The 24,335-nt window shown below is 32.8% G+C and overlaps 5 protein-coding genes across 6 annotated transcripts; 1 reads left to right on the top strand and 4 right to left on the bottom strand.

The window, feature by feature from the left end:
* Window positions 1–2,400: 2,400 nt before the first annotated feature.
* Window positions 2,401–3,712, bottom strand: LOC102595094 (transcription repressor OFP13-like). Its single transcript, XM_006345940.2, has one exon. The coding sequence runs from the start codon at window positions 3,534–3,536 to the stop codon at window positions 2,835–2,837; it is 702 nt and encodes a 233-aa protein (XP_006346002.1). The 5' UTR covers window positions 3,537–3,712; the 3' UTR covers window positions 2,401–2,834.
* Window positions 3,713–9,319: 5,607 nt separating this feature from the next.
* On the bottom strand, window positions 9,320–12,197 carry LOC102583185 (40S ribosomal protein S17). 2 transcript variants are annotated; one of them, XM_006345811.2, is made up of 2 exons: window positions 12,103–12,197; window positions 9,320–9,958 (listed from the first exon to the last, which is right to left on the bottom strand). In XM_006345811.2, the coding sequence occupies exon 2, from the start codon at window positions 9,930–9,932 to the stop codon at window positions 9,498–9,500; it is 435 nt and encodes a 144-aa protein (XP_006345873.1). In that variant the 5' UTR covers window positions 9,933–9,958; window positions 12,103–12,197; the 3' UTR covers window positions 9,320–9,497. The 2 variants fall into 2 exon arrangements, with proteins under 2 accessions (XP_006345873.1, XP_006345872.1); XM_006345810.2 differs by having other exon boundaries at window positions 12,072–12,176.
* A 1,071-nt stretch (window positions 12,198–13,268) lies between these two features.
* Window positions 13,269–16,593, top strand: LOC102582848 (transcription factor DIVARICATA-like). The gene is made up of 2 exons (XM_006345809.1): window positions 13,269–13,663; window positions 16,095–16,593. The coding sequence occupies exons 1-2, from the start codon at window positions 13,353–13,355 to the stop codon at window positions 16,348–16,350; spliced, it is 567 nt and encodes a 188-aa protein (XP_006345871.1). The 5' UTR covers window positions 13,269–13,352; the 3' UTR covers window positions 16,351–16,593.
* Window positions 16,594–17,135: 542 nt separating this feature from the next.
* Window positions 17,136–20,048, bottom strand: LOC102582502 (uncharacterized protein At2g27730, mitochondrial-like). Its single transcript, XM_006345808.2, has 3 exons — window positions 19,842–20,048; window positions 18,532–18,609; window positions 17,136–17,372 (listed from the first exon to the last, which is right to left on the bottom strand). Exons 1-3 carry the CDS (start codon window positions 19,995–19,997, stop codon window positions 17,343–17,345), a joined length of 264 nt encoding a protein of 87 aa, XP_006345870.1. The 5' UTR covers window positions 19,998–20,048; the 3' UTR covers window positions 17,136–17,342.
* Window positions 20,049–20,604: 556 nt separating this feature from the next.
* On the bottom strand, window positions 20,605–23,749 carry LOC102582177 (probable small nuclear ribonucleoprotein G). Its single transcript, XM_006345807.2, has 4 exons — window positions 23,618–23,749; window positions 23,489–23,511; window positions 21,223–21,344; window positions 20,605–20,986 (listed from the first exon to the last, which is right to left on the bottom strand). Exons 1-4 carry the CDS (start codon window positions 23,650–23,652, stop codon window positions 20,924–20,926), a joined length of 243 nt encoding a protein of 80 aa, XP_006345869.1. The 5' UTR covers window positions 23,653–23,749; the 3' UTR covers window positions 20,605–20,923.
* Window positions 23,750–24,335: the final 586 nt, after the last annotated feature.

The raw sequence follows: 24,335 nt of genomic DNA, 5'->3' as shown, positions 1-24,335 counted from the left end.
AACTCATTTTTGTCTGGTGCTAGCATTAACAAAATCAGATTCAGGATTTCAACTTCATGAGTTATAATTCCAAGGCGCGAAACGAAACATATTATTTTCACTTGTTTAACCGTTTTTTAGCACTCTTATAAATTTTGAGTCAAAACTATTGGGCTCAGTTGAACTCGTAAGTTATACAAGCAACTATAGAGGCAAAGTCTCATGAACTAACTCCCCAATAATGGGCTGAAGACAAATGGAAACTAGTAAACTAGTAAGAATGTAAGATTTTATTTACCATCAAGAGTTTTATCGTAACAGATGAGATTTTTTCATTTTAATCAGAGGCTTCGAGTTTGACTGTTGATTCTAAGAACATTCCTAATAATGAGAGTTTCCCAAGCGCAATACAATCTCGAACTAGTTGAGGTAAGTGAATATCGAATATCAGTTGATTAATAGAAAAAAAGTTAAAAAGATTTTATTTAAGATGGTTGGTGCCTACATAAATATGGAAAATCCTCATGTTTCATCCTTGATAAAATATAATATTATCTCATCATTCACAAAAGACACCATATTCTATGTCATATACAAATTTCAGCTCATTTGGATCTCCATTCTCAACTAAAACATGCATGCATTATTATATCATATACTTTAAAAGACAAGGTCCCAAATAATATCACTCATGGGTGTGGCCCATCTGTCAAAAAATTGCATAGGCATTATATGAGATAGATCAATGTTTAAATTTCAGTGGATAAGAAAAAAAACGTTAGGTGACTTCTTTTCATTCATATAAGTCTTGATAGGCAGAGATGAACTAGGTGGTGGAAAGGTCGGAAAATTACACTGCATATACAAAGTCAGTAACATTTGTGATCGAGGTTGGAAATTCATTTGAATCTCCTTCACTGGATATGTATTTATTATAAATGTCGAATCTCCTGGGCCTCTTGGTGTGCTTCTCTCCTTATTTTTTGAATCCTCTTACTGAAAATATTGACGTTATCATTATTTGTTATGTATGTATAGTAGAAACTGATTCATTTGTGTTCTTTATATAAAATTGCTTCTTTATATTTTAAATCTCCTTAGAGAAATAACTGGCTCTTCTATATAGATTGAGTTATCTGATACATGTAACATGAGCTAAGTAAAGGTAATAACAAGTACTCTTTGATAATTGAAGTTTCTACAAACTGACTCGAACATGATCGTTATAAAAAAAAAGGTCCAAATAATGGTGGGGAGAGTACTTTAGGCAGACATTATGTTAGATGATTGATGGTAATATTGTAAAGGGTGCAAGATGGTCCTATATTTTTGTCATTCCAGGCTGTTTTTTTTTTTTAATAATATAAAAAAAAAATTGTTTTCAGCAACATATAAATAAAACTAATTTAAACTGAATTTGTACAAACAATTGTACTCTCTTTCACACCACATGATCATGTCATGAACTTCTCAACTGCTACCACATGATCATGTGATCATATCTTATACTGTTTTTATAGTCATATAAAATCATTATAGTATAATTTTTCGATGAAAGGATTGATCGCAAGAATTTCTTGTGTCCTCCAAGCTCTGTTATCACGTGATACTTTTGTAAGCAGTCGAACACCTTATTTTTCTACGTTTTTTCATGTAACGATAAAGCTAAAATAAGTTTATGTGTATCTTGATGACTATTTAATAACTATATGTTATTAATCACAGAGCCACATGTAAGTAGAAGAATTATATGTCTGGATAACACACGAACAAATTAAAGAGATTCAATATTTGCTATATATATTGTAATTTTTTTGATGAAAAAGATTCAAATGATGAATCTTGTTGTGTTACGCTGACTCCACCTTTGGCTATGTATGTAATCCAAAGAAGAATTGAATTACAAGAATCTATTATACGCGATCTTATCGCGCAAATATGCATTTATGACTTTTTGAGGAGTGCAAGACACATTTTGTTGTTTCTTTTGAAAAGGGTGAGTGCAATTGTCTTATTCAAACAAAAAAGTGACATCAAAACTTTACATTTTCAGCAACCATATCAAATTTTTTTTTTTTATGGAATAAAATAGGGGATAAAAAACACTTATCGTTACCTTATCTGTTCCAATTTATGACTTTTTAAGTGTGTCTCTTGAATATTTTTGTTTCATTTTACTTATTCTGGTGGTGGGTAGGATGCAGTGGCGTACGTAATTTTTTTTTTAATTAATAATATCAAAATTTAAAAAGGTAAACAAATAAATATATCACTAAAATGATAAATGGCAACGTTTCTTATATTTAAACAAAATAACATTTTCATTTTATTGATTATCTATATATGTACATAGTGATTAAATTCAACGAAGCAATGTCCTGTGACGCCACTTGGGTCATGGTATATCCGCCTCGATGGTGTAAGCCAGATAAAAATTAATAACCGTTGCATTTGTAATAATATACATAAAATGTGATTACATCATCATTGAGCGGTGTGACATGATAGTTTTGAGTCCTCAATTTTTAACCACATACCTCAAATTTCTTTTTTTGGAGTGAAAAAACCATTTGATAGAAAGTGAGTCAACTAGACGTGAATCTGAATTACTTGAGCCAATGGACTTATACGGAGGACTATGGAAAATGTACTTAGATGGTATCGCTCGTTAAGATGGAGTTGAAGTAGTCATCTTTCTTACTTTTGAAGAAGGACGAATTCTGAGTGAGAAGTCGTATTGAACCAATCCAATTAGCAATTTCTGTCAAGTCTTCTTGAATTGTAAAAACAAACAACAGAACCAGAAGAAAACTTTCTTTACGTTATGAATAACCAATAAAAAATTACACTATATCTTAGGGGACTTTTGCATTTTCTTGCTCCTCTGTCTCTTTATGTCCTAACGAAGACAGAGGAGACGAGGGGCAAGAAAAAGAAGAAGAAGCAACAGAAGAATAAGAAGTAATTGAATTATCCGAATTAGTACTCGGAGTAGTAGGGATAACAAGTTCCATAAGCATATCGACGAAAGCACCTAAAACAAAACCATGATTTACTTCACCATTTAATTTCAAATAACATGCTAATAATTCTTGTAAATTATCCCAATCTTTAATCCCTTGACTCTCAACCATTTCCTTCATTGATTTCTTAAAATCCAAATAAGGATCTTTTGATTCCATAGCCAAAATTACACTCTCTTTAAATGGCAAATCATTTTCTTGATTTTCCTCTTGTGGTTCTTGATTTGGTTCTTGAAAAATTGAACTTGTAGCCACTTGTTCAAAAAATAGCCTTTCTGATCTAGCCCCTTTTATGATTTCTTCATGGGATTCTATTGAAATGCTATTGGTATCTAATGATGAATTTGTGGAATAAGATTGTGGGGTTTCAATTCCATCAAAAGGGTCAAAGAATACTGAATTTATAGTTTTGAAAATCTTGTCATCACCTCTAAAAGATAGAGTCTTGGAATGTGTACAAGATGGCCATTGCCAAGTGGCTAGCCCTATTTCTTTTTTCTTGAAAATAGAAGAGATCTTCAATTTTTTGGCCATATTTGTAAAAGTTTTGAACTTGGGATTTTTTTATTTTGGGATTTTTTTTTTTCTAAGTTCTTGATGAGTATAGAGTTTTAATGGAGTTTTGTGTTTTTAGATGAAAACTTGTGAGTTTTAAGTATATAATGAAGGGGAGAGAGAGGAAGGTGGATAGGAAATGGGAGTAGTAGGACATTTCATGTGCGTATTTAATTGTTGGCCTGAAGAATTTATTAGTATTAAATGCAAATGAATATAGTAGTACTTGTCTGCTTGAGGTTTCAGGTTCGAACTCTGTGAATAAAATAAATATTAATAAAAATTGATTATTATTTTTCTTAAGCCAAGAGGAATTATCAGAAATAATTTTTCTATCTTTAAGATGAAGGTAAATTTTATATATAACCGATCATTTCCAAATCCTACTTTATAAGATTACACAGAATATATTATTGACTTGTTATTATTTTTGTTATTATATAGAGAGTTGATTCTCCATTCTTAACAAGAGATCATGATGAGTTTGAACCTTGAAAGTAACACATAATAGTATTTTTCTATTCTTAACAAGAAATCTTAGGCAGCGCAAATTTAAATTAGTCACAGTAAAACATAATCGTACTTTTCTTCCCTAAACAAAAAGACTTGTGTGGAGAAAATTTAAATTAGTCGAAATCTCATAAAAAATATCGAACACATACATTACTCGTACTCTCTAAAATTATTATCGCGTTCATATCAGATCATCCAAAAATACACCACTTTTTTACTTAATCAAAAGGAAAAGAATAGTACATAGTATTACTTGCTTATTGTTTTGTCAACTGAAATTAAACAATGCTGTACTTAAAATCTTTTTTTTTAATCAAGTGTGCTTAACCAACAAATTGCAGTCTCCATTATTGTTTAATGTCTTAATCTCTCATTTCATGTACAACTCATGAATATATTATAATATAATAATGTTGGGTATAAGATTTCAATGGAAGATCTGTGATAAGATGTGTCCTCATACATCATATACAATAATATACCAAAGGGAGTTTCCTATCTTCTTGCCTAGGAAAATTTCAGAGTAATGATAAAATTATCTTCGTTTGATTTATAGATCACGAACTTAAACTATGAAATCAACTATTAATACTTGTGTCTGCCTATCAGGGTAGGATGAAAGGATACGATCCTTCTTCAGACTCTACGTGAATGTAGAATGATTTGTATGCCAAATGACTTTTATATTTATCCTTTTTTGATCGAGACGTATATTATCTTAAAGAGAGATTAATGTGATAATAAATGTAATTTTTTTTTAAATCGACTAATAAGTAAATAGTATTGCAAAATATTAACCATGCTTAAGGTCAATTATATTTCTACTATATTATAAAAGAGAGATTAGGCCTAAATATAATATATAATACTCAAGATTGGGACTTTTCCCAATCTTGAATATTATATATTATACTTGTGGGACTTTTAAAATGAAGTTTCTTGAATATTATATATTATATTTATTATATAGTAGAACTTGGGCATAAACTCCCTTTTAAAATAATATAGAATATGTATATATATATCTCACAAATGGAAAAATCCCAATCAAGGAAGCAACATATATCATTTACAAATGACTTAAAAAGCTTTAAAATATTTAAAAGCTATATAATAAAATAGGTTCACTCTCAGAATTCTATCAGTCTCACATATATTGGGACAGAAAAAATAACACATATCATTTTAATATTACCAAAAAAGTATTATAAATAATAATAATTAACAACTTAAAATATCTGAAAGACATTTTAAAAGGGTTAATTTTGTAATTTTATCCATATCACATAAATTAGGACAAAGTGACCAGTAATGTACATTATTTCAAAGTTACATAAAAATATTATAAATCACAATAATTAATAACTTCAAACATTTTTAAAAAAAATATGAAAATTTGGATGACTCTCCAAATTTCATTTGTGTCACATAAATTGAGACAACAAAAATAACATATATTGGGTCCATTTTAATTTATTTGTCTTATTTTTTTTATATTTAAAAATTCCGTAAAAATACTATAAATCATAATAATTGACAACATAAAATATGTTTTGAAAAAAAATACAAAAAATTCCTTTGATTCTTGAAGTGAATCTATTGTAAAAATACTATAAATCATGATAATTGACAACATAAAATATCAAAAATGTTGTATGTGAGTAGTCTTATTATGCCTTAAATAGCGTCAAAGAAAGTACATGTTTGTGATAAAAAAAAACTTATTCCTTTATCCACGCAAACAATCACTTCAAAAACTCGATTATTAGCCCCAAAATATACCATTTATATTATTGGGCCCGTGCATAGCACGGGCAACATTATCTAGTAGTATAAGGAAAAGGAGTTAATTGTCATAATTATGAAACTTATGTCATGTGGTAATAATTAAGTTGACTACCTAAAAAAGAAAAAAATAGGCAGACGTCATGTGAGTTATTTATGGGAATATTAACAACTCTTCTACAAAAATAAAAAATAAAAAATAAAAAAAATTATAAGATATATTACACATGACTGTCCTTGGCAATATAATAAAAGAGGTCAGAATTCAGAAAAGGACTGAATTTCAAAATTTTATAGTATGGTAGTACTATTACTATTATTATTATTATTATTTTGCTTTTATATCACTATATTTTCCTCTTCTTGCAATGAGTTCATTAATTATAGATTTTAAGTTATATATATATACTTACTTTTACTATAAAAAAAATAAAATTAATGAATAAATTTCATCAATAACAATTCAGTCCTAAATAAGTTGGGGTTGATCGACTGTAGAAACATATCTTACTTTTTCATTATTATTAATTAACAAGTTTAAACTGGTTGTCAACCTACTACAGGTCTATCGGAGATCGAGACTCGCAATATAAATAAACTCAGACTATATAATGCCGACTCTAAACTAAAAAAAAATCATTGTTAATTCTATTTAACGACGATTAGCACAAATTATCTAAAATTTATCAAGAAATCATGTTTAGTGATCGACAAGGTATTAATTTAGCAACAAATTCATAGCTACTTTTTTTATAAAAAAGAAGTAATGGTTAGATTATCATTATCAGTTATAACAAATTATTATTCTATTTTATAAATTATCGTATTAGGATTGCTACGTAATTCACTTACTTTTTATAAGTCAATTTAATCTAATACTATATATATATATTTTTAAAAAGAATTATGCACAAAATATAAACTATATATTAAAGGTTTCCCCAACTCTATTAGAGACATCCCAACGGCCACAAATTGATACGCAAATAAACATTATAAGATACTTAAGAAAATATCCGAGCTTCTATTTAGCAGAGTCTTCTATTTAACTAACGATCTATGAAAATTACAAAATTAGAGACAGACACTTTTATTATAAAAGTTATAGATTCTATAAGATTCAGTATTTTATCTTAAAATCATGTGTTTGTTTTAAGAAAATTACTGGAATATGTATAACTAATATATTATGAACTCAATCATTATATTTATCGCCATGTCTCAAAATCCAGAACTTATATATATTAAGAAATCTACTTACTCACTAAAACTATTTTACTCTGAATAATTATAAAATTCGTAAACATCAAATCATAGAGTCGTCTCAAATAGAAAATGTAGCCACATGCAATACTTAAAAATTATGAGTTTTTTTTTTAAGAATAAGATACATAAGTTTGTCCACAAGTTAAAAGAAAACACAATATGTCATTATTAGTTGAAAGAGAGTTGTTAATATTCACCAAAATTATGGTAAGATTTCAGTTTCTGTGATGCAACCTTATCAACTGCCTGAGTTTCATCACTTTGCATGCATGAATAACTTATGATGACTGTTTTTTTAATTTGATATTCGATATTTATATTGGTTCGATTAAATTTGAATTCATATATATAACATGATTTATTCTGAAAGTAATGCTCGCAAATCGCAAAATAATTTTTTTTATTCTAGGAGTTGAACCTAATTTTTCCAGTCGAATTCGAGTGTTTATTTGTTCAAGTTTTGAATAGTTATAGTGCCTACTTGTACATTGACAAAATTAAAAATCATAGTTGTCAGCTGAACCAAATTTAAGAATCATGTTTATGTATCACACATAAATAAAAAGACATTAGTTTGCCAAGTGCAAAGTTCCAACAATGGTTCAATATTTATTTATTTATTAAAAGTCAATTATTATTTTTTAAGTAAATAATCTTAAATTAACAAGAAACTTCTGGTGATCCTTCACTCGTGTAATTAAAATATTTGTGTTAACAAGTTAATTAGAATTTTGGACTTATTATATTGATTTTATTTCTTAAAATTTAAAAAAGATTTTTTTTGTAGGGGCAAAAATAATGTATGTTTATGAACTGTTTTGGTTCCCTTTCTACCAGTCTTAATGATTTATACAAATGCATGTATGGACAATTAGGGGGCACATGCCACCTTAACCCTCTATGATTGGGAAGATCATTTTTAATTTAATTAATCTCAAAATATCCAATTAATTAAGAGATTATGTCCCTTAATGTAACAAGAGAGTCTAATTAATGTTGATAAATAATTAAACAACTAAGGATTTGCAAGTTCCATGCATACTTGTTACTTGTTAGAAATACAATAGAAGTCAACTAATGTGTTCTGGCGGTAAATGAAGTGAGTGAAAAATATGAAAGATCGGAATTTATAATTTATTTAGCCAAACTTTGAAAATCAATTTATTTTTGAGAAATACTTCTTATTAAACATGCATTTTGTGTTTAGCTAAATTATTTGAAAAAGACGTTTTATTAATTAGTGTAGTAGTTATGTGTTTGGCCATTATTTTCAATAGCACTTATTTCTTCATCAAAAAACTTGGTCAAATGCCTTCCTATTTTAAAAATATATTTACTTATTTGAAAATGAACATTATTAACGTTTCAGAAATTTGGCCAAACAGGCAACTAAAATATGGTAAAGACAAAAGCCTTAGTTGATAGAATTATTCGATATATATAGTAATGAAAGATAATATATAAATATTCAGTAAAATAATCGACATATACGTAAACTGATTCAAATATCGCTAGTCAATTAAGGACTTCCTAATGTGTGATTGAGGCGGGTATGCTAAAATTTAAACAAGAACCAATAATGATAAGTCTGACTCAGATGTGGTATTATTAGTTAGCATGCTCAAGGAAAGTACTAATGATTAATTAAGGAAACTAATTAATTATTAAGTACTGTTTGCTGGTCAATGTACTGGTGGTTTTTCTGTCCAAAACTCTATGAAGTAGTTTTTTTTTTTGTTTCTCGATTTCTGGTACCCATATTGGAGTTCGACTAAATTTGGATTCGCGTCCAGAAGTCCCACATTAGGGGTAAAGTGCTCTCTAACATAACAGAGGTGACTCCATACCCGAGACCTTCACCAACAACGGAGTACTTAACACTCCACCACAACCTTTGTTAGTTATTAAGTAGTTTTGTTATAGCTAGATACCATACTACTTTCTTCGTTTTAATCTAAGTGTGTTAATTTGATTGTGCCAAAATATAAGAAACAAAAGAAACTTCTGAATTATGTGATCATAATTTAAAGGCGTGAGTAGTATTATAAATCTTGTGATCTTAATCTAAAGGTGTGTGTAGTATTATAAATCTTGTTACCTTAACACGACCCAAATAAGCCTCACTTACGAGTTACGAGTATTCGAACAAATATTCCCATTAACACATGGAAGATTTGCCAGCAGCAAAATGAAAGTAATTGAAGAATAATGTATGAAATGCATTTTAACACAAAAAGGGGGTTGTTCATCATTTATGTCTCAAAACACTGGAATGAGTTTCAAAGACTCCTTAAAAGAAAAATTAGGGAAAACTAACATATAATCTACCAAAAAGTTTCTTCAATAGACCATAAGATCATTGCAACTGTTCTCTTATTAGTATTTCCGTCCAAAACCTCCTGCACCGCGACCATATGTTGGGAGAGCTGCCACTGCTTGTGGCTCAGCGGCTTGCTTGACAACGCCTGGAAGGTCAGACATGCCGAGGGCTGAAAGCATGTCAAGGGTCTCCTTGTCAACTTCAATGAGATCAGTCTTGATGGCAGACTCATCCGGAACAAAGTCCATGCGTCTCTCACGTTCCTCCTCTTGCAGTTTCAGGGAGATGCCACGAACGGGTCCCTTTTGGATACGTTTCATGAGGTGAGTGGAGAATCCAGCAATCTTGTTGCGGAGACGCTTGGAAGGAATTATGGCAACTTCCTCCAGGATCTTCTTGTTTGTGTGGAAATCCAAAGTCATTTTGGAGTAGTACCTCTCAATTACCTGTCGAGATGACTTCTTCACGGTCTTGGTGCGCACACGACCCATCCTTGCAGAATTTCCTTAGACGAAACCTGTTGCATTAATGTTTGTCAGTAACCTATCAAAAAAAAATTAATGCCTCTAGTTATTCATCATTAATCTTTTCCCTGGGACAAGAACATTTGCTGATGCGTAGTTCATTTTCCCGTGAATCTGAATATTTTTATCAAATATTGCGATTTATTAAGTCTTAACGTACAAAATAAACACCTGTGAAGCATATTCCTTAGTCCTTACAAAAATGAGAAGCTAACTTTCCTAAGCTACATGGTATAATCTGTGCTCTCAGGTCTGCAAATAGTTTTTAAGCTCAAGGAAAGCCTTTATAACAAGAATCAGTGCATGAATCTAAAAGATGCATTTTTATTTTCTCTTTTGTTCCCAGATAGCATTATGGAGAAAATAATTACATAACTAGACCAATTTGCATGGGGATAGGCTCGGAAAAGGCACATCGGCTTAGACAACTAATATGACACTAGCCTTCCAAGTCCTCAGGCCAACCTGCTATAACTGTAATCTGTTGTGCTGGTTAATACACTAGGCTTCATTTAGCAATCCCAATTACTGGATGTAAGTATAATCCTAGAGCAACCATTACCCTCTGTTCTACAGAAAACCAGATGAACTGATTATGACCAATTGCAATGACTGTTAGAACTTCAACTTCACGAAATTGCGCAATGGAATTTTTGAATGTCTTGAACAACCAATCTTGTATACTATTAATAGCCCAAACACAAGATTATTAAAATTTCAATTCTAGATACAAGAATGCTAAAAGATTACTTATTTACTATGATGCTGCCCAAACAAGCTTGCACGAAACTCGACTAATCCAGAGGGTGCCAATCTATCTCCCACCAACACAGTTACCAACTCAAGAAACGAAAAAAATCATTTAACTACTTTTTACCATAGTGGTGATTTGGACCCTTGTATACCATTGTTCATCCCGTCTTCACTAACGGCTACACGATACTCCTGGTACCATCTTAGACTATCTTTTACACTAGCATCAATCTCCTTCGGCAAGGTAATTGGAAACTCGACTAATCCAGCAGGTACCAACTATCTCCTACCAACACAAGTACCAGCATGACAAATGGAAGAAAATCACCTATCTATTTCTTATCAATGTTATGATTTTGACTGTGGGATACCACAGTTCATTCCATTGACCACAGAGCGACACTCCTGAGCAACATCTTATACTATCTTTTAAATCTACCACTACAATATCTTTGGGCAAGCTTGCACGCAACTCGGCTAATCCACCAGGTGCTACCTATCTCCACTCGACAAATGATAAAAGATCACCTAAACTACAATGTTTTTATCGTTGTTGTGATTTGAACCCTGGTACACCATGGTTCATTCCAACTTCATCGACCGCAAATGCAGTTACATTGGTGCCATATTCAACTAATTTTTAAAAAAAATTACAGTCAACCTGCCACTACACTCTCCATTCCCCATACTAGTTTTCCAAATTTCAAATAGACAGATTACCTGTGTTGCTCAAAATCCATAGCCAGCAACAAACAGAAAACAAACAGGAACACATATACACAAAGAGGTTGTATTGAAAACATACTGGTACCCTAAAACATATGGATTTTAACAGCTCTTGGCAATTAAATAATTTTGCTCAATCCTAAAGGCATTGTGATCACATAAAGCACAGAAATGTATCTATTAATATAGAGCAATATAATGTTATACAAACCCTCTTATTCGTTCCACACTATACGGGTCATTCATTTAAGTATTCAGATATTCATTTTACACTAAATCTTTTTGTTATCAAAGACTACTTTTTGATAATAATGTACGGGCAAACTTGCACGCAACTCAAATAATCCACTATTATCAAATATCTACAACAACACATAACAACTCAACAAGTTCAAAAAAAAAACCTATCTTTTTCACACAGCGTCAACTTACCAGTACACATTACCTGTATCGCTCAAAATCCATAGCTCGCAAACAGTAAATAGTAACACATAAACACAAAAACACATTGTATTGAAGAAAAATGGTTCATACATGGATTTTATTAGTTTTTAGCAAAGTAAATAAAATTTGCTTCAAATCCTTAAGCATTTTGATCAAATAAAGCTATAAAGCTATAAAACTCACAGAGAATTGCAGCAAAAAGACGAAGAATCACCTTCGTGTGTGAGGCAACTGATACTCTGTGATTTTTTTCAGCAATGGTGAAGACTATATTAGGGTTTTTGTGTTTGTGGATATCTGGACTTTTATTGGGCTTGGGGTTTTTTGTAAAAGTTTACTTTGGGCTTTACTAAGCTAAGGAAATACTAATGGGCTTGGACCCAATTTTACTTGGCCCACATTTTGATTTTTGTTATTTTTGGGTAGTTTGTTCGTATCTCGACTAATGTTGCAGAGTATCTTTTACCTTTCAACGATACAAATATCAAATAATTTTATTGACTAAGATTCAAATACAATAACAATAACATTTTCAGTACAATCTCATTAAGTTGGGTTCTGGGGAAGGTAGAGTATACGGAGAGAGACTATTACCGAAAGACTATCAACTCAAGTGCATCAAGTCCAAGTAAAAGAAGAAAATAACGACAAAAGCATAGCAATAAACAACCCATCGCAAGAACTACAAGGGTATGACTAATATTATGACAAACATTAATAAGTCTACACCTTCACAAGACAAAACAATCCTCTACGCTACTAACCTTTTATCCTAATACGTGATCTCCACTTGAGATTCGAATAGATAAGAAAAATGATCAAACATGTTAATAAAGATACTAATCTAAAATGTCAAATGTATGCATTGTTTTAAAGTGATTAATAATACAAGTACTATTATGTATGAAACACGAATCTCAAGCGTATTTTTATCCATAAATATTCTTAATTCAACTTCTTGCCGCTATTCTTTAATTATGCAAAATTTACTTCACTAAATAGCTCGCAAACAACATAGAATTTATAAATTGCATTAAGTAAATCTCATACTATAAGCTATATACCCCACAAAAAACACATGTAGGTCAAACTCAAGACTTTCCCATTGAGATTCCTTGTTTAACCAATTCGCTCCCCCCCCCCACCCTTATTGTATAAACTCGTTTGATTGAGGAACAAGTTAATTTCATAATTGTTATTTCATCTTTAATGTGGATCTCATAAAAGTAACATTACAATTTTGAAATAAGTTATCCCACGATTTTGTCCGACTAAATATAAAATGAACCCATCTAAAAATTAATTATCTCATATCTCTCGTACCAAACGAGCACTACATTAATTAAGGGTAAAAATTTGAAGAAAAAGAAAAAGACACCTTTTCTCTTTTAGTCCTCCTCTTTTAGCCATTCTGTCATTTACCAAAAAATCCCAATCGGCGATTCAACAGCGCCGACTAATTCAATGTCGACATGGACGAGGGACGACGACAAGCTCTTCGAACACGGCCTGGTTTTGTACCCTGAAAACGTCGCCGACCGGTGGCAATTGATCGCCGATCATGTCCCCGGAAAAACCGCCGACGATATCATGGCTCATTACGATGACCTTGTTCACGATGTATTTGAAATTGATTCCGGTCGGATTGATCTACCGAGCTATACGGATGATCCGGTTGAATTGGAAGGCGATTGCCAGATTTCATCGGGATCAAACAAGAAGAATAATGAAATTGAGAGGAAAAAGGGTACACCATGGACTGAAGATGAACACAGGTACAATTTTGCTATTTGAAATTTTTTGGGTTTAATTATGTTTATCAGGTGAAAATTAGTGTTTATGTTGAATTTGGTATTATGGGTTTTGTTTATAACCTATTCAGATGTGTGTTTATCATTTCTGAAAATGTGGCTGAATATAGAATAATTTTTTTTTTATGACCGTGGTGTCCGATCCAGCTTCCGTACTTAGTGGGATTTCACGGGGTATGTTGTTGTTGTTGTTGGTGTCCGAGCCTGGTTGCATGTACCTCGTATCTCGCGAGATCATGTAACTCTGTCCACTGAGTATAGAAGGGGAAAAGATCATGTAGTGTTAATGGTGGAGTTTGCTGGCTTGGAAATGAGTTTATTTTTGTTTCAATATCAGCATTTCCTTTTTGCTTTGATCAGTGAGTAAAAAGGACTCATGAAAAGAAAAAAAGTCTGGAAAAAAAGGTACTTTTTTTTTTATAACTGTGGTGTCAAGGCCTGCTTGTCCGTACTTCGACTTATACCATGGGATACCTCTATCACGTAACACCAACAATAAGTACCGGTAACTCTTTCTATCAAGGGTATAGAACAGATGGGAAGAAATGGCCTAGTGTTAATGGTGGAGTTTTTTGGCTTGGAAAATGAGTATTTTTGTTTCAATTTCAGCATTTTCCTTTCTGTGCTTTGATCAGTGAGGAACAAGGACTCATTTTTACTCATCAAAAGAAATATTAGGAAAAAGGTACTACCTTTTTTGATAACCATGGTGTCTAGGCTAGCTTGCCTGTACCTCTTCTAATTCCATGGGATAACTGTCACGTCACACCAGCAACAAAGGCTAGAACAGATGGGAAGAAATCACCTAATGTTAATGGTGGAGTTTGTTGGCTAGGAGATGAGTCTATTTTTGTTTCAATTTCAGCATTTTCCTTTCTGCTTTGATCAGTGAGGAAAAAGGACTCTTTTACTCATCAAAGGAAAAAAATCAGGAAAAAGGTACTTTTTTCTTTTCCAATGAACTGCCTATGAGTAATCCTCTTCATCCAGAGTCAGGTTGAAGATTTTTAAGTTTATAAGTTTAATTTGATAATATGGAAATGCAATTAAACAATCTTCGTGGATTATATTTATCTTTTAAGGTTGAATTAGGGTTGTTGGTTATGTTTATCACCTATTTTTTTTAATCGGGAATGTGAGTGAATATAGAATAACAGTATTTTGACTAATTCTTCTCTTATTTGTTTGTTTGTTTGTTATGGCTAGGAAATTGGATCTCTTCTGATTTCAGTTTACGCATTTTTTTTCTTACTGCTTTGATCAGTAGGACAAATAGACTCTCTTTTTGTTAATGGCGGAGTTTTTGGCTCGGAAATGAGTCTCCTTTGGTTTTAGTTAGGCATTTTTCTTTCTGCTTTGTTCAGTGGGAAAAAGAACTCCTTTTTAGCCATCAAAAGAGAAAAAGAAGGGAAATGCTATGTTGCTTGGACTCTTCAAAAAATGTAGATGAATGCTTGTTGGGTCCTCCAAAAGTAGTGCTCTTTTGAAGGATCCGACACTGTGCGGCAACATTTTTTGAAAGTTCGAGCAACATATGAAAAATGTACCTATTTTTGTTCAATGGCTGCCTAAGCATAATCATCCTCTACTGTTTATCTTTAGCCAAAATGCTTAGAGAACTATCTGCCTAAGAGTAGTCCTATTCAAGAATTACATTTTCTTTTGATTTCTGAACTTGTAAACTGATACAACTTGAATTTCCTTCTCATTTGTGTAATCCGTCCTATATCTTATTGTTCTTGTCTCTTCTTTATACCCCCACTCGAAGCTAACATTCGTGCAGCAAAATGGTGATTTTTGGCCATGAGGGTGGTGGGGACTGTTGTTTCAGATTGAGATAGTCGGCCTCTTGATCAACATGAGAGTAAATTGACCATTTTTGATAGACATTGGCAGTTTTCATGTTCACAATTTAGATCATTTAAAGGGTTGTTTGATTGTGATTTAGTGGTATGGTGAATTTGGTGATTGCAAATATGATCTTAAAGAGCTTTTTGACAGATTCTTGTCCCATTTCATATAACCAACTCTTAACTTGCTTGGGATTGAAGAGTAGTTAATCTTGTCCCTGCCATTAGAGGGTCGGGGGCTCATATCACTAGAGTACTTATAAACTTCATTGCTCGGACTCTTCAAAAATGAAGACGGGTACATGTCAGGTCCTCCAAAAGTAGGCATTTTTGGAGGATCCAACACTGGCGTGACAACATTTTTGAAGAGTCCGCACAGCTGCTTGTATAAACATAATAAGATAGTAGAGCTGTTATACTTAATTGTGTAACTGACATTGCTGTTCTATAGCTGTTATTTGAGGTGTAGTTATTGTTGGTGTTTATAACCGATTTTGCTGTTCTATGGCTGTTATGAGACTTAAAATCCTAATATTCTTGCATAGGTTATTCCTTATCGGTCTGGACAAATACGGGAAGGGTGACTGGAGAAGCATTTCAAGAAACGTAGTGGTATCAAGGACACCAACGCAAGTGGCTAGTCATGCTCAAAAATACTTCATTAGACAACAGGCGATGAAGAAAGAACGGAAAAGGTCCAGCATCCATGATATTACAACTGCAGTGGATACCAACCCAGTCCCTCCTCAAAGCAGCTTTCAAAACCAAAGTGGCAGTCAAAATTTCAACTTCGCAATGTAGCAGGAAACAAAAAAAGAACACTCATACCTGTACATAGACGAACCACCTGCAATCAATGCTCGAACTTGTAAAGTTTATTGTACTTTCTAGTTGACAGTATTTTAGTTAGTGAATCCAGGAGCTTAAAGATCAGTCTTTGGCGAGCAGAATAGTTGATGAAATTGTTGGCAAAATGGTTGAAGAACAGAATGGTGTTAAACTTTTTCTGGCCTTAATGTATGTGTCCAGTAGTTTGTGTGTTTATGGTAGTTTTGTGTTAGTTTTTCACCTCCAAGCTACCAAACCGGGGTAAATGAACTTGGAAAATAGTTAGAATTGTGGGACATAAAATTTGAGTAATATCATTTGTGGGATTACTCTGGGTGTGTTGTTATCATTGTTGGACAGCTTTAAGCAGATGGAAAAAGTCTCCTACTGAGTAATAATATTTGCTTCTGCTGAATTCGAATTTGAGACCTCATCGTTCTCATTGCACTTCATTGGCCACTAGATCATACCAGGTTCAATTTTCCAGAGGAGCCTGGGTCCACTAGATCAATAGGATCCACATACATTCTTTACTTTCCCCGATTTAACCATTTGATATCTGAAACTCACTAGCCCAACTACTTTTGTGCATTCGAACTAGGTGGACCCTCTAACGACATTATTCTGCACATTGAAATCACTAGGAATAGTTCTTCTTTCAACACAAGGGCTCGCTGCGAATGACTTGATCACAAGCAACGAGTTTACACTATGATTACCAAGCGATAACAAACTATAAAAATGCAGTGCCAACAGAATCAAACTGGTCCCAAACAAGATGATATTCGATTCTCGAACCAAATGTGTTTTACAGTCTCAAAAAAGAAAACTTCAAGGATGAAGAGCATGGAGGATAATAACTACGAAATACTTTGTACAAGATCCAACAGTATCAAGAGCAACACAAAGTCATTATCCATTTATTTGTCAAAAGTAACTCGAAAGGAAGAGTTTGAGATGTCAGTTCAGCTCTTGTTAGCCCCTTCTCCAGCCTTCTGCTTAAAGAAAAGAAATGACGGGTTAAGAAAACGTGTACAGTATAATCTCAAAAAACGTATATATTTAAAAATTTAAAAGAAGATCTAGGCAGGAAAATCATCAATCCAACACATGTATCTCTCAACATTCAATTGTCTCCGACTAAAAATTAGACTGGTTAATATGAAAGCGTCATATGGGAGGGAGCAATGTGTATGTTGAAACAGTAAAAACAGCATAATTCTATCAACTTTTACACATGTAGGGCATTCACAAAGTATGTGTAAAAATTGGATGCTAGAACTTCGTTTAAAGGTTCAAAACTTTAACTAAGCAAATGCTAAACCAGAAAAAGACGCATAGGTGTTTACTCACCAGTCACCACAACAAGTAGACAATGTATAAAATACTTGCAATTATGGATTTCAAGTACAAGTGAACAATCTTATATGAGATCAGAGAACATGACCGATGTCCATATGTCATACCTAGGGTTTATTAAAATGGTTTAAACTTAGAGATAGATGGTTAGACCAAGTATACACAATTCCCATCCATACTACACCTAGTTCAAAGATTTACCAATGAGAATTTTTGAAAGAGTAGTAAAGTTATGACAATGCAAAATAGCTCTCTTTTTTGCTATTACTTGCAATTGTCCTCCTTTGATGAAACTATTACTTGCAATTGTCTTACTCAAAGGCTTTGTGAATGCTTTACCGAGAAGACAAAAATCATTTTTAGCTGCTCTTGTTTTGATTGGACAAAAAGCTTAATGATTTATAAAGGTAATGGAAGGCAGATGTGAACTATGGTGGTAGCTTTGATAGAAAGTCTAACGGAGTAGAAATTGGATGCTTTAATATAGGCTTTTGATAAAGGGAATATATTCAGTATTTTACCAAAGCCAAAGATAAGACATCCAAACTGATATATACCAAAAGGCGCGGGTAATCTTTTTTTTGCTTAATCACAAAAGGAGGGAAACTTAATTTCCAATATCATAAGAGAATCCTCGCCCTATTAGAACTAAAATATGCAGTTTTCTTTTAAGAATAATTTGCTTTTTTCCGCTGTTAAAACATACCAAAAACAACATAATAAAATGGGATTTGCCAGTTTATGTAGGACTATACGTATAGAACAAGAAAAAAAGAATAAGGGAAAGATCCAAACCTTATCGGCCTTCTCTTTCTCAGCTTTCTCTCGCTCTGCCTTCTGCTTTGCCTTCTCCAACCTCTCCCTTTCCATTTTCTACTCAAAGAATTGAAAAAAAAAATGCATGAATGATCTAGCACAAACCTTATATCATACGTCAAAAAGAGAACACATCAATCCAATTCACTCCAATCCCAACTATTTGGAGTCAATTCAAGTCATAATTTAGGTTTTGAATCAGTACAACCTATTATTCATAGTGATTATTTTACACACATAATATACGTATGCGAGAGTGTCTGTACATAATACAATCTATTATTACACTATTACAGTATATAATTCTTTCAACACACTCATTATTATACATATACATATGCACTTGCACGCACACACATATCAGGTCTCAGATGAATGTAGTAAATTCTGTGGGTAAATGATTAGATTCACCTATATTATCTATATCATTTCGCTCTATCTGAACACACTCCATTCAAATATTAAACAAAAAAAACATAAATGGTGAAACATAAAATGAAATAATAGAGAGGAAATTACAGGCATTGGAATGTGCATGATAATTATACATGTGTGTATCTGTACATATATACATACATGCTGAACTTAGAGCTCATGCATTTGGAATTGGTGCAATCTGTTATTTACATCAATTTTTTTGCACACTCATGATGATACACATACATATGCACACGCACATTCAGCACGATTTGAACACAGTGAATTCTGTCATGGAATCATTACATCAACCTATTTTTTAATCAAAATGCATAAATCATCAATATCCATTTCACGCTATTCAATCACAATCCATTTGAATAACAAAAACATATACATGTGTGTATCTGTACATATATACATATACATACATGTAGAACTTAGAGCTCATACGTATGAAACCAGTACAATCTATTATTTACATCATTTTTTCTACACACTCATGAATATACACATACATATGCACACACACATTCGGCACGAGCTGAACCTAGGGAATTCAGTCAGAGAATCATTACATCCGCCTATTATTCGTAGTAATTAGTTTACACACAATATACATATCCGTGTGGACATAATATGCAGAATTTAGAGTTACAAGATTTGAAAATGTAACAATCTATTATTTTTAGTAATTGTTCTAGATCCGCCTATTTTCCGATCAACTGTACAAATCATCTGTATCATTTTCACTCTATTCGATCACAATCCATTCAAATACTATCAAACAACAATAATTAGAACATAAATTCGCGAAAATTCGCGAAATATAAAACAAAATTGAAAAAAAAAAATAAAAAAATCATGAAGACCTGAATGTAAATGTTCTCTTGAGCACGTTCTTCTTCACCGAGGATTTTTCCGTCACTGAAGTATCGGAGACCGGAAACCGATGATCGGAGAGCTACATTAGCACCTTCCGTCAAACGACGGAGTCCACTGAATGAAACGACAGATCTCATCGCCATTTTTTTTGTTCGCTGAGAGTGGAAATTTAACAGTAATGAAATTGCCTCAAGTGCGATTGGCGTTTTGGTTTTTATAGGGAATAGTGAAGTGGGTCCAGTTTTTGACCGGGTTTTCGGGTTATGGATAAAATGGTAATATACTAAAAATTAGACAAATAGCCAAACTTGAACTATTAATCACGTTTTAGCTAGAATTTCAAAACTATTTAAAAATCAATGAAATTTTTGTGTTTGCTTTTATAAGTTCTAATTTCAAAATGTTTATTGAACTGGTGATTTTGTTTTGCGATATAGAAGTCTTGAACTAATTTACATCTTGTGGGGTTATTTGAAAACTGTTTAAGACTTCAAAAAGATAGGAATAAAGTTTACATATACATTGACCCCATATATTGTTATCGTGTGGGGCTTTACTTTTCACTTACAAAGATTGAAGTCATTGTTTGCAAGTTGATGTTTTGGTAATGGTATATAAACTATCCATACACATGACAAAGAGGATGAGCCAAAACAAGGAATTTACTAAACACGATTCAACTAACGGAGACTCTTGGAACGACAAGTAGTCGTTCAAAGTGAGCGTTTAATAGGGGTTGCCAAGCACATATGAGAAGGATCAAGGAAAATTTCATTGTTGCATAGCTCAAGTCGGAACAAGGTACCATAAGACGTTCAATACGCAGCTCATGATCAAACACTCATGTCCCGACATTGTGTCATTGAATACAAAACTCACCAGATGAAATTCTGAACATGTGCTCTAGATGAACAGAGATATCAATGACTTTCATTTTCAGATATATCAAAGATAAACTAGTCGAAAGCTAGATAATTCAGGTACAATACATAATTTCACTTAGGTTCCATAAGAGTAGTAAGTATCTTGAACATAGATAAAGATCCTTGAATTATCAGCTTCCGTCGTATTACTGTGGTCTGGCAACCGGTTCCAGAGCTTCAATCGTCACCACGCTATTACCCCGAATTACCTGCAACATAAATCATGCATCAAGTGAAAAAATAGTGACTGCATTTCTAGAACGAACAAGCTTTTTGAGCTAACTAAGAGTTAATTAACATCAATATATAAGAGATCTTGAAGACTAGAAAGAAAATAGAATTGATAATGTATCACAGTTACATTGAGCCCCAGAAACAGGTGTAAACAAAGTGAAATCTATAAACGGGGGAGAGGAAGGGAGTAAAAACAGCAGCAAAGACTTACCACCATGCCAATCTCATTCTTATCGTTTCCATTGACCTCAACAGTATTGTCAATAACCAAATTCATGAACTGATCGAACCCACGAAGAGTCCCCACAACTTGGCGGTTGGCATTCAACTTGACTGCAAAAGGTATACCACGTTACTTAATTCTGAAAAGCAACCCCATGACGGAAACTGACTAATAGAGCAGATTATGTGATTCAGACAATGAACATTGATCCTTAAACTGTACACATGCTGAAACTTCTTATACCAATTATATAAAATTCCCTCACGTTAAGATAACAAGACTTTTATTACAATTACTTTGAGCCGAGGGTCTTTCAGAATAGCCTCTCCACCTCTCAACGTAGAGGTAAGGTGTGCGTACATTCTACCCTCCCCAAACCCCACTTGTGGGATTACATTGGGTATGTTGTTGCTAAGATAGCAAAACTTTTGTTTCCAATTACTTTCATCAAAGTCAATATGTTAGCCCTGCACAAGGAGCCAAAATAATGGTGGGCACTGGGCAGTAAACCACTTCAAAATGCAAGTTTATTAATGCAAATAGTAAAGCATTTAGTGTTTCACTTTGCATTACTTTTTGACATGTCCAGCAAAAATAACACTTCAGTTCTTAGTTTTGTTTCCACAAATGCAAACACTGAGATAAAATATGCACAACACCAAAATGCAATAATAAGAATTGTTATTTGTGAGCAGCAGAGTAGATTAAAATTCCACATTATGTAAAACTAGGCACATTATTTGAGAAATTTAAGCAAATCTGATGTCAATATATCCAATGTTTTTGAAATACAGAATCAGCACTTGTCGTACAACCGCAGAAGCATCATGTTAAAGGGAGGAGAAAGGTTTTACAGTCTCGATAGCTATGGACAACAAAACAAATAACAACTACACCTTAATCCAAACTAGTTTAGGTCAGCTATTTGAATCCACAATATCCATTACGTTTTGTTTGGAGCTATTTCATTCCAATACTCTTATTATCTTTTAAGACAAATTACGGTACCCTGGTGATGAAGTGCTAGCAACTCAACTCATAATGCGCGGCCTAGGAAATAAATTAACCCCCTTATACCATAAGTCCATAACCCTAAGAAATTGTGGAAAACAAAAACCCTGAAGAAACTTTAAAAATAAAACAATACATAAACGCAAGAGTACTATTTCAAAAAAAACATAAACGCAAGAGTATACTTAAACCAAAAGTGGTCTTATGTGCCTGAAAACTTAAGTCCTAAACAAAATCCGTTAAAAACCCCAAAAAAGCTGCAGCAAGACTAAACGTGAGCAGTCGCACAAAGTTCAAAAAGCATAACCACATTCATGAAAATCTGATTTTTTACATGAATACCCAGTAGTCAGTACCACTAGCAGTAACTAACCCAAAATTAGAGGGGTCACAATAGTTATTGATGCACCACTTTCAGGGAAAACAAAACCCAAATAAGCAAAAATATACAAGAAAAAGAAATGCAAACGTATACACAAGCCATAATTGCTCTTCTATGCCCTAAACCTTTAACTGTACCCAATATCCCTAAAACGGGGACGCTTGGTACGAAGACTAAATGATCCTGGGATTATAATCCCTACACTAATTTATCTCACTTGGGAAACGGGATAAAATAATCCCAAGTTGGATGAGATAAGGTGGGATATCCATCGATTCAGCCTGTGATAAAGCTTCTTATACTGCATTTGGTTGATGGTATAGGGATTCGACCTACCAACTACAGGCTCGGGTGCAAGAACAATATCCATTGCCTACACCCTCCCAATAATACGTGATTATCAACCACCCACTTACTACAACAACAGATCATGACGATAAAAATCAAAACACTCTTGAGAAAGCCCAGTTCCCCTGTCTTCTTCGGATTCTTAAATAGAACTCAAAACTAGATCTCTTCTGTATATAAACAATGTCTTGAATTGAATTGAAAGTCAACCGAATGTAATGCAAGGTAATACGCTTAACACGCAAATCAAATATAGTATGAAGGCTCCATCAATCAACCAAACGCAGTATAAATTTTATCCCAAACTTAATTTTGGGATATCCCACCTTATCCCGCGTACCAAAACAACTAAAAGTTAAATCCCTTTAACTCTAATCAAGTTGCAACAAGAATCAACTAAACATTCACCACAAAGTTCACAACTTTGTTCCAAAGACTGCATTTTTAAGCAATACCCACAAGCAATAACACAAAATAAAATCAAAATCAAGACAAAAGGGGTTTTTTACTTACTTTGAAGCTGCTTGTCCATATACCTAACCAAACAAACAAAGAAAAAAAAAACACAAAATCAAAAGTAAGAAACTAATTTCTGAACAAAAAATTATTAGAAAATTCAAAAAAATAATTGTAAAAACTTACTTTTTGAGATCTGGAGGCTGACCTGATCTGCTCATCTTTTCTTCCTCTTTTTGTCTTTTGAGAGAGAAACAATGGAGGAGATGAAAAAATTTCCGATGCTCAGCGGCCGCTTGTGCTCTAAATAAACCCCTAAAAAGGTTTAAAGGTCTTTTGTTACCTAGTCTATAACTAAAGGGACCAAATTACAATTTTTATAACTTTCCTCATTTTATTTTACTTGATCCTTATATATTAAACTTACCTAAATCCCATAGTATATGACCCTAAATTACATTTTATCTCTATTATTTTCTATTTTACAAAAATCCCTTAAAAATCAGACATCCGGATACATAAATTTCCTCCGGATACATTATATATGATACATCATAAACTTGTTTGTTGCGCTTAATATGTAATATTAATGTAAAATTGATTTTCTTTCCCACAAATCACGCATAACTGATTTTCTTACCACAAATCGGGCAAAACTGATTTTCTTTTCCCACAAATCACACAGACGGATTGATATCATTCCATTCCAATCTGTAACAGCTTCACAAAATTCAAAAATCAAATTTTCATCTTCTCTATCAATTCAAAATCTTGAATCTCAAATCCTCCATTGTAGATGATTGGACAAATGATTCACGATTTCAAATCATCAAGTAATTTGAATTCAATGTATCACGCAAAACTAATTGGACAACCTATGTTGCTGCTGACATTGGTAACAAGA

The sequence above is a fragment of the Solanum tuberosum genome, unplaced genomic scaffold (assembly GCF_000226075.1).
Source record: "Solanum tuberosum cultivar DM 1-3 516 R44 unplaced genomic scaffold, SolTub_3.0 scf00072, whole genome shotgun sequence".
Taxonomy (NCBI): domain Eukaryota; kingdom Viridiplantae; phylum Streptophyta; class Magnoliopsida; order Solanales; family Solanaceae; genus Solanum; species Solanum tuberosum.
This window is presented reverse-complemented; position numbering and strand designations above follow the sequence as displayed.